The following is a 15,091-nucleotide window of genomic DNA, read 5'->3' on the forward strand; positions in this document are numbered from 1 at the left end:
GTGACCAGTGGCATCCACCTCCAGATGTGGAGCTGGTATATGCCCATGTCTCGTCCCACACTGAAGACGAGATTGTGATGTAAATTTGAAACTCAAACAGCGCTAGTGTGATATGTCATGTCCCCTGTGCTGAAAAATGATAGTTAGGTACAAGAGTTATGGGCCCCGCCGGTGGAATTGTGTGGTGACACAAGATAAAATAACTAAATATGTACAAAGCTTAAGATTCAGAGTTTTTAAACTCAAATTACCTTTACTCTGTAGAAGCCTAGTAACAAGAAAATGTAGCCTCGTGCACATAAAGGGTTTCCTCTGCTATATTTCACAATTTATTCTGGCTGTATGAACGCTATATTAAACATCTTGCTGAAATTACAGTTTCAGTGGTTTTCTGGTTTTGGGTCTCGGGAGGGATCTGTTTATGGCTAAAAATACCTGTTGGACTGTCCTGTGACACACTGTGAGACTAGCCAATTTTCAGTTTTCAACACGTATGTGTATTAATGTTAATACAAACCTGATGAAACTAATGAAGTAGACGCAAGATGATGTTTTGAATACTTGCATATGTTCAAAACTGTGTGTGTGTGTGTGTGTGTGTGTGTGTGTGTGCACAGGAGGTGTAAACCACATGGTAACTACATATCAGAAGCAACAGTATTGACTTACCATATTTATTGATGACACGGGTCCGATGCTGTTCACAAATATGTCAACATCTATGACAGTGGGTTTAACTGTGAAGGAGAAAAGAGAAAAATAAGTCATTTCAGTTCAATTAACGTGATGTATCTGTGTGTTTTTCAGTCACAGAGCGGTGATGAAGCCAGGTAAATTAGACTACATTGTTCAGAAAAGCAGGTTCTTCCACTGCGACATCAGGAAGTCAAGGACTGCGCGTCCAAACCATGTGATGGTGTCCTTGGGAAGTTGAGAGCAAGCATAAACAAACTCAAAAACAAGGCAGGTGACAGAACTGGACAAACTAAGCTGCCCATGGAAATGCACAAGAGAGAGAGCTGTCCCACTTTAACGAACAGCTGCTGGCTGACACTCCCTGCAGCTTAAAGTTTGGAGTGAAATTCAGTGTCTGGTGTTGGTTATGAGGCTCCTTAAAGGTGCTCTGTGTAAAACTGCATCGGCATGAGGACCCTTTAGACCCAGTTCCCACCTATGGGGAATATAAGCATCAAGTCTGAAGGTTGACTTTACATAGCTCTTATCATCGGCCTGTCTCCCTGATAAGTTACATGCTTATTCAAAAATTTTTGTTTAAGTCTAAACAGCAGGGGCGCTGCCAGGAGTTTTGATCCCCATGAAAAAAAAAAAAGTATTTACTTGATGATGGTTTAATAATTTTATATGAGTTTTTACTTATTTTTGGGGCCCCTGTCAGGCAAGGGCCCTTGGAATTGTCCTAACTTTTCCCCCATATAGGGCGCACCTGCTAAACAGGTCTTACTCCAATCAGCCCGCAAATTTGTATAGTGCACCGCTAACAGCAGATAGTCACAGAAGATGAACATACCAGGTGTTTGGGGGAAGAAAATGGCTTGATTCAGTTCACCAGCAAAGCAAATATCTGGCCTGAGAAAACACAGTCAAACAAAGAAAACTCACACACACAGAAATTTTTTCTCTTCAGATGAATTTCATATGCATTTTTATGTTTAATGTTGCTTGCCCAGGGTAATTAATTAAAGAAAAGAAAAGAAAAGAAAAAAAAAACCCACAAAATATCTCACAGCTATCATTCTGTTCCATTTGGTTCAGTTCAATTCAAATAAACATAATTCCTTAACCTTCATATAATAAATTTGGTTTGCAGACAGGATTTGCAATCCATAGTGCTGAGTAATCAATAAAATGGGGAAAATAAACATAGCATTAATTTGTTATGCTGACAGTCTGGGCTGAGGCTAAATAAAAAGATTATATATTGAGCAGTTTATAGTTCAGCAAGGGATTATTTGAAATCGTCTGGAAGAACCTCTGTATTGGTGATCAAATTCAGATAGTTGTTCAGTCCTGTTTCACCTTTTTTTTTTTTTTTTTACCTCAAAAAGGTGATTCATATCATCTTGGTAAGCCTACAGCAGTCTTACCCCATCTCAGAGTTTTCTCACATCTGCAGTTAATACAGAAAGTAGCGACAACCCTGATACCTGAATCTAGGAGACACCAACATATTATTGCTATTTTAACTTCTCCACATCGGATGCCATCTATTTTAGAACCGACTTTAAGATTTCATGTATCACCTTCAAGGTTTGTGCTGGACTGGCATGGCTACATCTTTGACCTTTTAATCCCCTAAAAGCCAAATCACAGCCTGAGATCCTCGGGCAGGGCGCTGTTAGCCGTTCCAAAGTTCAGACTGAAAGCGAGGGGTGATCAGACTTTCTCAGTAAGGCTGCTGCTGCTGCGGCACCGACTGCCTGAGGAGATCAGTCGAGCTTTTTTGGTGCCTTCTTTTAAATTACTCCCAAAAACATACTTTTACAAACTTGCTTTCACTTTTCAGTTTTTGTGTCCAGGTTGTTCACCATCACCTTGTCTTTTATCATCATTTTATTAGCTGTTCATGTTATCAGTGCTGGTATTTTTGGGATCATTCTGTGAACCAGTTGTATCCTTTATTTAACAAATACTTATGGAGTTACAGGTAATCCATTTGCGTGTAAAAACATAAAAAAATTCTAAAAACCATAGATCTAAAAAAAAAAAAAAAAGAGTGACACCTAATTGGCAGACAGAACCAATTTCAAATTAATCCAGTAGGACAGCACTTCTGGATAATATTCCCATTAACACCAAGGTATTATCAGATATGTGACTCCCATTAAATATTAACTGGAAGTTGTCTGATATGTGTTTGTTCCTATATGCGTAAGGATATATTATGCAATTTTAATTTTAACTGCGTACATAAATGTATCAAAGTGTTCAGCAAGCAAACTCTCTTACCCTCTCCACTTGTTGGATTAACATGTTTTTTTTTTTTTTAAACTGTGCAAGGTTTTAAGCTGTCTTGTTTTGCAATGTCCTCTTAAGCTCTATTTATAGAAAAAGGAACATTTCATTGTTAAGTATTCAGTAGTTAGACCTTAGACCTGTGAATGAAAAGTGTGATCACTATGGTTACCCTGTGCAAATAAAAGTTGTTGATAAATGAAGCTAATTGTTAAAAACTCAGTTTGATCACAATTATAATTCATCTGCTCTTCAACTCGTAACCATAGCAACATTAAAAAGCACAGCTGTCAAAGTTTACATGTTATCAACTGCGGCCACCACAGCTGAGTTTTTCGAATTGGTTGACAGTAAGCATTTTCTTCACAACCTTTCAATTTTGAAATGCATTTTCCGAATATGCGAATGCTTTTATACATCATAGCTGCATTTAATGCACACATACTGGTACTGGTTACCTTACATATCCAATTGATCAAAGTAGTCCACTTTATAGCTTTTAGAGTGTTTTGCAGCTGATGATATCATTGGCATAAAGGTGTGTGCAGACTTTTCAACTTGGCAACACACTGGGGACTGTGTGAAAGAAACACAGGGGGGAAATATCTAATCAGAATTTTATGATATAGAAAGAGCACAGAACAGTTAGCATTAGGATCTACATTCAGAGGTATGACTCAGTAAAGAGAGTGACTCATGGTACAATGGTGGTCCATAAAAAAATGCTTTACTGAAAAAACCTTTGAGGTGCTAGTCAAGAGTCAACCATCAACAAGTGAGGAAATAATAGCCCAGCTTGACAAAGCCAGAAATACAGAAAGTACGCTCTTGAATCCCAGCTCACTTAAAGCTCAACACAGTACAGCCACAAAACTAAAAGCCTCTCTGGCAGTGAGGTGAAGTCACTGCTTCTATAGAAGGCAGAGTGCTGAGCAGCAGTCACTGCAGGTTTGACAGGAGCCAAGTTGTTCCACAACAGCTGCCCTTTCAACTGTCACACCTTTTGTCAAACGCAAGTTTCTACACAAAAACTGTCTGCAAGAACAGTGCAGAATTATCCACACCTGCAGATTTAAAGGCACACTGCCATGAACTCCAGGTGGGGTTAGGGCCATCACTTGCCAAAAATTGATGGAGTCCATTAAGATAAGATAAGATGTGCCTTTATTGATCCCCTGTAGAGGAAATTCAGTTTGACACAGCAGCACAAAGGAATGTAGTTGACACCAAAGAAAGAAATTTCCATAAATACCTAGGCATCAAAAAAGCAAGTAAAAGATAAATAAAATAAAATAGGAGTAGTAGATACAATAAAAGAGATGTGTGTATGTGAATAGGTGCAATGTCTGTGTGTATATGTATATATAAGCCAAACATGCTACAGGTTAAGAAGTTTGTAAGTCCTGTCTCTGAAGCACAGCACACTACAGCCCTGGGATCAGAGTTAATGTGAGTCCATTTTGGGTGCAGCCTCATGGAAGCACCCCCTCACCTTTGTCCAATACATAGTGCAGCAGATTGAGAATCTGATGCTGTTTCTAACATGTACATGAGTACCTACAGTATATGTTTGTACATACATGTGTAAAACCCTGTGGTGGTAATGACAGTTTGACTGTGAATGGTGTATGGTTAAGTCTCAGTCAGTGGAGGTAGGAGGTCCTGGGTGTGGCGTTGTTGTGGAGTCATAAAAGGAGTCCCCTAAGCACTTTGAGGCACATGGCTGGATGACTCTGTGGCTGAACATGCTCCTGAGCCGCCTCAGCTTTGCATAGAAAGCATGAGAGGGGTTCTCCATGATAGCTTTCAGCTTCCTTCTCAGTCTGGTCTCCATCACTGCCTCCACACTGTCCAGTTCCATCCCCACCATACAGCTGGCTTCCTCACCAGCTTGCCCAGTTTGTTGGTGCCACAAGCCCCGATACCACCTACCCAGCACACCACAGCAAAGAAGATAGCGCTGGCCACTGCTGACTGGTAGAATAACAGTAGCAGCTTAGCGCCGTGTGCATTGAGGCTGTCATGCAGACTTTTGGGGGAAGGCTTTACGCGGACCTGGAGGGAGTTCACTACCCCACAGGTTTCCCTCAGTTTGTTGTACAATGGATATGCTGATAAAAGACCTCATATGACCTGGCTCATTAGCACCTTTCATGCAGTCTTGTAGTTCTGTGCCCTTGTGAACTTCTGTATTAACTTCAGTCAGCTCAGATGATTTTCAACTGTAGTCCATGAGGAAACAGTCAGGGTTTCCCCCAGGATTTTTTGAAACTGTGGTGCTGAGGTGGACGACCCCCCCCCCCTCCCCCCCCCCCCCCTTAACCCTAATCCTAACCCTACCCCCCCCCCCCCCCCCCCCCCCCCCATGTAACAGAAACACAAAGTTTGGTTTGGACCAATACACACTTTATTTACATTGCTACATATTGCAAGACTGTATTATTGGCAGTGTGCAGCCTGGCTGAGAGCACTTCATCTTTCTTTTTTTTGGAAAAAGAGCTCTAAGGCTCTATTGTAGTTCAACTCAGCCAGAGGTGGCCCATTGATGCTGAGCAGCATGCATGCTGCCAGAAGGTTCCCCTGCAGCCTGTTCCTCAGGTCTGTCTCCACCTACACATAAATACAATTTAAAGTGAGTGGAACTTGATAAATTGAGAAAAACCAAACCTGGGTGGGGCTTGGGGTTTACTTGGTGCTGACTGGATTTACTCTCGGTGCGATGTGGTGTCAACAGAAAGCAAACAGCCGGGCGCTAGGCGTCCCCTAGCAACACGGCCAACACTACCAAGCTAACACTAACGTGCTAGCTAACGTTAGCTAACAGTAACAACACACTTTTAGCCGGCATTTTTAGGGACGCTAACGTTAGCTTTAGCGGATGTTAGCTAACGCTAACAACAGGCTTTTTTAACAACACGCATTTTGATGCCCCGGTCATGGTCGGTAACTTTACAGGAACGTCCTCTCACTCGGCCTCTCAGTGGAGGACACGGCAGGTGAGAGGGCCGAGCGAGAGGACGTCCTGTAGCAGCTCCTGCCCCCCAGATACTACCAGGAACACTGCAGAAGCCCCAGCCACAAGCCATCCACAACCCGAAAAAGCTCCAGCCCGTCATGTCATATTGGCTTTGACTATGACTGAACATTTGCTCTCACTTTAAGGAAAAAAATTCGGGATACATATCGTATATCTATATTCAGCCAAAATATATCGGGATATGACTTTTGGTCCATATCGCCCAGCCCTCCTGTCGGTCGCAATGCAATGTTAACATTAATAACATTAGGGTCGTTTTCACAGGCTTGAACAAAAAATGGATTAAACGTAATCTTGCTTAGGTACCTTGCTCTCGCCCTTTTCTCTCCCTCTGCTTCTTACCGCCTCCACTCTTGAGCGCGCAGCAGCAGCACAAAGCAGGCGGGTGATAACTCCGGTGCGTTTTCAAAATAAAATTAATTGCGGCGTAGTGTAACATGTCGTGATATTTAATTTATCATTTAAAACTCTGATCATAGTAAGTATATGTGCGCAAATATATGCTTTGTGTGTATGTAGGGTCGTTTTCACAGGTCATTCATACAATATACTTTAAATTGTGTTAACACCCGAAAAAAAAAAAAAAAAATCATCATTCCCAAGCCGTGGCGGCTTTTATTTAGCCGTGGCGGTGCGCCATGATCAATTACATGTAGCGGAAACCCTGAAACAGTCCACAAGTCTGGAGTCTGGAAATTGCAAAATGCCAGAGAAACCATACCACTAAACCACAAACCTAGTGTGTTATACCAAGAAAGATAATAGTCAATACTGTAACTCAGTATATGAAACTATAGTGCAACAGTGACTATGGCGTCGCTTGGTGCAAGTTAGGCTAGTTTTATTCATTTATTTATATGGCCTGTTGATAATGCTGTGATGGGTCAGTCGCTTACATATTGTGGATACTGGGTATCTGTGTAAAATTGCATCATTCCCTAAAGGTAGATCAGATTTGACCCAGCAGTGTCTGAGATAATGAGCATGAAGCTTACTGCCCCGTCATCTTTATTCTTGGTCTTCTTGAGTATCTTGGGTTTCTCACCCTCTGCTGCTCTCAAAATTCATCATGTCTTGAGCAATTCATAAGTAGGATTTCATGCTCAGTTTATAGTCCAATCTACTAAAGTGATAAAGTGGCAGCTGTGACAAAGTTGTGCCATGAGAAATCATTCACACTTGCATGGCAAACTTCTCCATCATTGTTCGCTACCTGTCTTTGGAGGTTTTCAGTCTCTCAGGCCAATTAAATACACAGTCAGATTGAGTATACAGGTTGTGTCAGACAGCACACTTGAAAACACATTTAGAGAGTCCTGGCTAATGCAGGTTTTCAAAGGCCACACATATAACTAAGCAAGATTTGGCAAGTGCATGGCATTGTTTTGTATAGAAGATTTCAAATAGTGGATTTCTCCAGCGGTGACATAGCTTTTGCTTAATTACATTAAGAAAGGAACCTACACTGCATACATCATACATAAAGGTGCACACTTCTGTTATGTAATAACCTTTAAATCATAGCAAATTAAATCACCATGTAATGTAACCTTAATTAGCCTGCTATATTGCATTGCATTGTAAACCACTTTTTTTTGACACTGCATTATGTCCACCAGATGGGTCAGGATTGGGAACATTTACAACAAGCTCCTGTGAGCAAGGAAACAGCTTGCCGTGTGTGAGCTGTCAGGTGAAATTGGCACGGCGCGGCTCAGGGAGTAAAGTGATCATTTGGTAATCGGAAGGCTCGTGGTTCCATTCCCGGCACCCGGCTGTGTGTGAATGGGTGAGTGTGAGGCAAACATTGTGAAGCACTTTGAGCGGTGCTATAGAAATGCAGTCTGTTTACCATTTACCACTGTCAAATCCTGCAACAGGAACAATTCTGACATGAGGAGCCACCACCATGATGAGAAACAAATTAAACACGATCAGTAGCGGTTTTAGGCACGGGGCGGCATTTTTTCATGTCATGTGGGGGGCGGCACGAGTGCCAAAAAAAAAAAAAAAAAAAAAAATCAGCGCTGCAAAGCAGTTTTCTATAACCGTATTCATCTGAATATAAGACCAGTGGTGGTTCTGCCTATGTTGCCGCCCTAGGCGAAATTACTGGCTTGCACCCTTTCATGTTACTACTCCAACCCCCCCGCCCCCGCGGCACCATCAGGCGGCATCACGCGAGCCGGCCGCGGCACCATACGGTAGTCTAGAAAACTGGCGATTTTTTTTTCTCGTGCGCCCCCAAGTAGATTGCGCCCTGGGCGGTGCCCACACTGCCTATAGCAAAAACCGTCCCTGTATAAGACGATATTTTTTCCATTGAAAATGCCCTGAAAAAACACCCTCGTCTAATATTGGGGTCTAAGCAAATACACATGTATTGTTGCATATGTAAACCAGTAGGCAGGCTCGCCTGATGCCGCGATTACCGGCGAATAGCCGCATTGCACGGGTTAACATGGAAGGGCGCAAGGCAGTAATTTCGCCCAGGGGGGCAACATGGGCAGAACCGACACTGAACACGATCAATCCTGCTGGTCAGCCCTGACCACAGCGCTACTCTACCCAGCACTCTTCCTCTCCCCCTCTGTTATTGCTAATTTATCTTATCAGAGTACAGCATATTTACATGCAGAGAGCTTGGCAGTGTAAATCAATGGATACTTAAAACAATATGGCAACAACGGACCTTTAATGACCATAAGAATCTCACAATTCCTCCTTCATTAGGATACTCTTCAAAGATTCTTTGTTAATAATGAGATCATAAATTTTCCGGTTTTGTCACTGACAGTGACAAGGAACACTTTTCCTTTAGTCGAATATTATAGATCCAAGTAACAACAGTCATTATGCCATTCTAATTTTTCAAAACACGTTTTAGACACCCTCTGTCATTGAAGAAATGTATGACACTCCAATACTACGAACATGCTGTGCTAAATAATCAAAATCTCATTTCTCACATCTTATAAAAGGCAAAGAGAGCTGAGAAAAGCTCATTAGTGTTGTGATCCCATTGGAGAGATTGTTCTCCTATAATGGTTCATTACACGGTTTCCAAAAGAGGATTTCTCCAGCACTTGGAAATATTTACTTAATTTACATTAAGAAAGGGACCTACAGTGCATACTTCATTACATAAAGGTGCACACTTTAGTTACATAATAACCTGATACATAATAGTAAATTAAATCAATATCTAATGCAATTTAACCAGCTAAATTATATTGTTTTAGATTGGTATGAGTGGGCTATTTCTCATTTCACTAGAGGGTCAGAGGAAAACCCTCCTGTATCCCACCCCAAAACCACTCAACTTTTAGTTTATAACACTATGTTTTAGTTTATAATAGGTAGGAATTGATAAGAAAAAGTAATGTACAGTGAAAATCTGGGTCTGAGTTCCAGGTTTCACAGGATATAATGTCTGGCTACTTCAGTTCACTTAAAGATAGATGGTAGTAAAATTTCAGTTCTGGTATTACTGGATCTCATTACTGTATTCAACATGGTGGACCATAGCAGGTTATTAGACAGACTGGGAAACTGGGGTTCTCTGGTAAAGCCCTAAAGTTTGAATCCTGTCTAAGGTATAGAAACTACTTTGTGTTGATCAGTAAATTATATATCTGAGCACACAAAAATGAATTGTGGAGTTCCCCAAGGGTCCCTTCTTGGGTCTCCTCTGTTAAACTTCTACATGCTCCCGCTAACTCAGATACTAGAAAACAACAAATTATCCTACCATAATTATGCAGATTACATGCAAATTTAAATAACGCTATCACCAAGTTGTTATGGGCCCATTCAGTCACTAAATAAGTGTATTGAACAAAACAACAATTAGATATGCCAAAATTTCCTCTAGTTAAACACTGATGAAACTGATGTAATTGTTTTTGGTGCCAAAGAAGAACAATTAAAAATCAGCGCTTATGTTTAAAACAACATATGGTGAAGCAGCTCTTAGTTTCTATGCATTACATGCAACAAACTTCCAGAAGATCTCACCTTTTTTTTTTTTTTTATTTTATTCCAAGCTTAAATCTTTAGTGGTGGCCACTGCCTTTCACTAAATTATGCATTATAACTGTAGCTTTTAAAAGAAAATTCATTCTTCTTCTTCTTCTTCCTCTTCTTCTTCTTTTTTTTTTTTTTTTTACTTTAACAATGTCTTTTAATCTTCTTCAATATTATATAAAGTCTTGTGTTTGAAAGGTGCTATAAAAATAAACTTGCCTTGCCTTGAGTTATTACCACCACCGGTCAGGAATTTTACAGCTATGGCATTTTTAACCTACAGGGCTCTAAGACTGCAGGCCCTGCTGCCAGCCAAGCAGCCACAGTTCCAGATCTGATGCCTTGTTTCATCTTTCCATCATCAAAGCTACCCTCAAAGGGATTTTAATGAAAGAAACTGACAGCATTTTCGATCTCCAGGCACAGATTACATTTTAATTGATTCTCTTCTGATAGTCTTTAGCTTCTGTCTCCTTTTAGATCATGGCCTGGCTTTGAATTACAAGTGGCTCATCTGAACATGTCATCACTATGACCATGTGCAGCTGTACTCTGCTGTGCAGTCATATTACAAAGAAGGTAAGAGTGTAACTCCAGAACTACAGAGAAAAGATCAGCAAAATATCCACTTTCCACTGTGGAGTCGTGGGTTGGAATTCAACACAAGGTGGAGGGCTGAAACAGACTGAAGACAAGAGGTGGTGCTGTGGATACAATAGCACTCCTTGTTAATTATCCCTTTGAAGATTTGCACCTCTGGCAATGAAACTGCATTACATTTTTTTTTTTGTTTGTTTTTTTTGTTTTTCATTATACAGTCCTAATTCTGTTGCAGGCTATAAATCTGCACCTGCCCACTGTGCCACTTAGTATGTGACTAGTTAGTATGTGACTACAGAGTCATTCAGTAAATAGGGACAGCCCCTGAACTTTAGGGAGATATAAAACATGAACTAGAAATGAGTCAGCAACTCTGTAGGTTATTAATCTGTCAAGTCATTGAGAGTATGCTGTCTGAAGACAGCATACTCTCAGTGTAGTTTCCAATAACAACGAGAAGATGAGAGAATGGCAGAGGATCAGCTCTCTCAGATGAGTGTGAGGTTTAGATCAACTTTTCAATCGTGAACACGTACCTGCAGACATTTATAACATCGTTGAGTGGGGGGGGGGGGGGGGGGGGGGGGGGGGGGGGGGGCATAACCTCTAGTGAGATTTATTCTCCATTAGTGTGGGCAGTGTATGATGGACAGGTCCATGGAGACATTAACTAATCTCTCCCTTGGGTTGCTGTGAGGCCTGCCTCTGTCTGATAAATGGATGTACATTAGCTCCCAGTGAAAAGAGGGGACAAATTATAACCTCATCACTGTGTTTGACACACACTGACAGTGATATCGATGGCAAAAAAGAACATGTGGCCCTTGGGTGGGTATCTGCTTTATTTGTAAAAATAAAATTTGAAATGTCCTTGTCAACTCACATTAATCCATCATCTTCATTTAGAGTATCAGAGATTGGACAAATAAAAAAGGAAAGAAAAAAAATGGAAAATAATTAGCAGTGGCAATTTAATCATAACAAATGGGTTATGATTACCCTTAAGTCAATGCTACGGAATTTCATTTTGCAATGACATCAATGCCGGTGCAGAGCAAATTCAAATATATGGGTATAGAAAACATGGGGCATCCCAGTGGCTCAGCTGGTTAAGGCACATGCTGTGTATCTATGGCGTTTGTTGAATCCAGCCTAGGACTTTTGTCTAAGATCATCGCCAGCCTCTCTGCCTATACTCCTGCCACTCCAAACTTTAACCTGTTTACTGAATGGCAAAATACCCAAAACAAATACATGGAATATCTAAATAAATCTTAAAACAGTATCTCATTAGAAACCCCAGAAAGCATCTATTTTTACAATGTGAACTCAATCAATCAATCAATCAATCAATCAATCAATCAATCAATGCAAACATGCATACACATATACTGAACATACATATCACCCCAGATCATAGCACCAACTGTCTGTGGCCTTTTCAAAGCTGTTCTGAATCTCCTTTGTTTAGACTGAAATATTTTGGGTATAACGTGGTAAACTGAATAAATCCCTCTGGCCTGTGACGTCCTTCATGTTATCCTGTGTGGGTTTGGATCTTCCCACCACATTCTCTCCTAAATGGCTCCTCAGTTAGACAGATAATCCATCTTTGATTTCCAATAATTCCTTGTCTCTCATCACAAAAATACATGTGGCTGGGAGATTGTTGCTGCCTTGCACATCAGAAGGGTTGGTCGATACGGAAAAAGGAGAGGATTAGCCTTCACTTCTGAAAAACAAAGCGAGAAATTGATACCTCTGAAATATATATGGAACAGAGATAAAATATCAATATGCTTCTAGGGCAGTTTCAAGCATTCATGGAACATAAAACCATGATTTTAAATGAAGAGGTATCAACAGTGGCCTCTAGTGCCAAAGACAGGTATAGCCAGAGGATGGCATCATTGTATGTATTCATCCCCATCTCTGATGCACAGGTCAGAGACTGTCTGACCAACTTTATAGGCAATCCAAAGGCACCCACCTTGATATCATGAAAAAATAAATATTTTTGGATTTTTTCCAATTTGAACTAAAGGGGAGACTGGCACAAGGATGTTTCCTTGACCTTCTACATATAAATAAGAGAGTGAACCCTTTCCCTCTGTTCATTTTCTTGAGACCTACACATTGTTTCTCTCTTTTTATGCGATGTGGGAAAAGGATATGAAAGTTCACTCATGCAGATGAAACTGCCCAATTACACAAAGAATAACATGAATTGTTAAACCCAGTGCATATTTATAGCCCTGTTTATTTTCTATTATGAATAACCTTTGAGAGAACTTCTGTCTTCATCTCCGCTATTACTGGAGGAATTCGTTTTTACTGCTGAAAATTTTTGTCCATTCATCGGCTACATATACTACCAGGAAATCCCCATGACAGAGCTACAAGACAGAAACTCACATATTATTCTTGTTTAGTGTCTTTATACTGAGAATGATCGATGGCATTAAGAATTCAACTTCTCCTCTCACTGCCCGGGCTCATTACAAGAGGAAATGCCAAGGGTTCTGAAATATTCAAAAAGCAGAACAGATCACCTCCCTCTGGCTAACTGTGCCAGAGCCTTTCATATGTCACTCAGCAAGCAGCAACCCACCAGAGCCAGTTTAAGAAGGAGGGCTTTTAAATGACCATGTTAGGAAGTCCCTGCTCAGATTGGAGTTAAAACGGCACAGAGGGGGCTCAACGCCACAGCAGTCTGGGCTGGACAGAGTTGTTTACCATTTTTTTTGGTAGCTGTGATTGTGCTTAATATCCTGGCCTGCTCTATTTCAGACTAGCAACTTAAGGTGGAGTAAGTGTGGTGAATTTTGATGAAAAATACAATTAAAAAATACATTAGTTTGGTTGAATGAATGAAATTAATAATCATTATCTTAACTAATATTATTAAACAGTGATTAAATCCCTGGATATCCAAAGCAGTGGTGCCAGATGGAGATGCCTGAAGATAGAATTTGAATTTTGAAATTACTACATTAAAAGTATTAGGCTGTAAATATGTAATATGGAATTAGAACCAGCAATATGTCAGTCACTGCTGCATCAAGTTTGATGAATGTGTTTTTATTTTGACATCCAGTATTCACAAAATGAAACTGACTGCCATCAGCAGGCCAAAAAGTCCCAAAGGTTCAAGCAGCAACAGATACCGTTCATCAACCATACAGAAAAAAAAAAAAGGAAAACAAAATTACTCCCATGGCAATTTGCAACAATTGTGAGGGATGTAATGGTCACTGCTGACTTGCTTTCAGTTCTTTCACTTTCTGTGAACAAGGAGCATCAACCAGTGCAAACACCTGAAAACATTAGATCATCCATTTCCAGAGATATTCCCCTTTAAAAATCCCAGTCCTCAAAAACCTCCTGATGACAAAAATTTGGCATTCTGTGGGCTGGTGCTGAAAATGGATGCTTTTCTTCTCATGACTACCAAAGAGCTTCATAAGAGGGTCTTAAATCTTTGTTAAACTTTTGAGTGCTTTTTTTTTTCTTTGATATATTTGGCATTAAGTTAGACACTTCAAACTATTAGACTCTCATCCTGATGGCAGACCCAGCTGGACTATAAGATTGAGCCGAGCTCAAGAAGTGGAATATTAACTGAGAGATGCCAAGAAAACATCCATGAGTGGTTAAATGGGATGATGTCTGTTGATATAAACCCTTTGTGTTATGTGAGCTGTGAGATGACATAAAGCGAGGAGTAAAGTAGATATTTTAAGTGGGAAAGAGTGAAAGGGGTCTTTAAGTAGGACATTGTAATCAGTGACAGGCTCTGCAGCCACTTGGGAAATTCAGTAGTCAGAGAGAGACGGAGACAGCAGAGCAGCACTTCTACTCCAGCATTGTATGGGACTCAAAATGTTATCTGTGCTAAACAGAGTAGACTGAAGAGCAATGTGACCATGCAGCACACCAGGAGAACCACAGAAATACAGAAGCCCACAAGAATGATAATGAACTATGTGGTCAGCATAGAAAGCATAACATAAGAAACAATTTGTGGTTTGTTAATATCCTGTTTGCCTGCTTATTCACTCAGATAATCACAGGCCTAAACTTTAGCTAGTCCTTGTGATGTGATTTATGTGTGGAGATCATCAGGATAATATTTTTTTTGCTGGGCTAGGTAACAGTTTTGGATGAATTTGGGATGTCTTTTCTCCCCTCAGTTTGCTACGTCTGACAAAGGTACATGTTTTAGATGCTCTTTCTGTTGATCAGCATGGCACACTTTAATGACTGTTAATGACCTACTCGGAGTCAACAATTTACAAAGTAGACTCAATCTCAGAGGAACACTTCACCCAAAAACTATATAGGCTATTTTATGTCATTCTAAAGTTGCTTTAGCTGTTTAATAGAAGAAAAAAAAAGTTTTTAATACTATGCCTCATGGAGGAAGAAGGTTCCAAAAACTGTAGCCATTTATGA

The 15,091-nt window shown here is 40.4% G+C and overlaps 1 protein-coding gene across 2 annotated transcripts in view; it reads right to left on the reverse strand.

The window, feature by feature from the left end:
• Positions 1 to 15,091, reverse strand: part of gabrg3 (gamma-aminobutyric acid type A receptor subunit gamma3) — a 69,734-nt gene that overhangs the window by 48,475 nt on the left and 6,168 nt on the right. For both annotated transcript variants that reach the window (XM_030049636.1, XM_030049637.1), the window contains exon 3: positions 670 to 737. In XM_030049636.1, coding sequence (XP_029905496.1) covers positions 670 to 737 — 68 coding nt within the window. The remainder of the gene's footprint in view (positions 1 to 669; positions 738 to 15,091) is intronic.

Source organism: Myripristis murdjan, chromosome 4, assembly GCF_902150065.1.
Source record: "Myripristis murdjan chromosome 4, fMyrMur1.1, whole genome shotgun sequence".
NCBI classification, from domain to species: domain Eukaryota; kingdom Metazoa; phylum Chordata; class Actinopteri; order Holocentriformes; family Holocentridae; genus Myripristis; species Myripristis murdjan.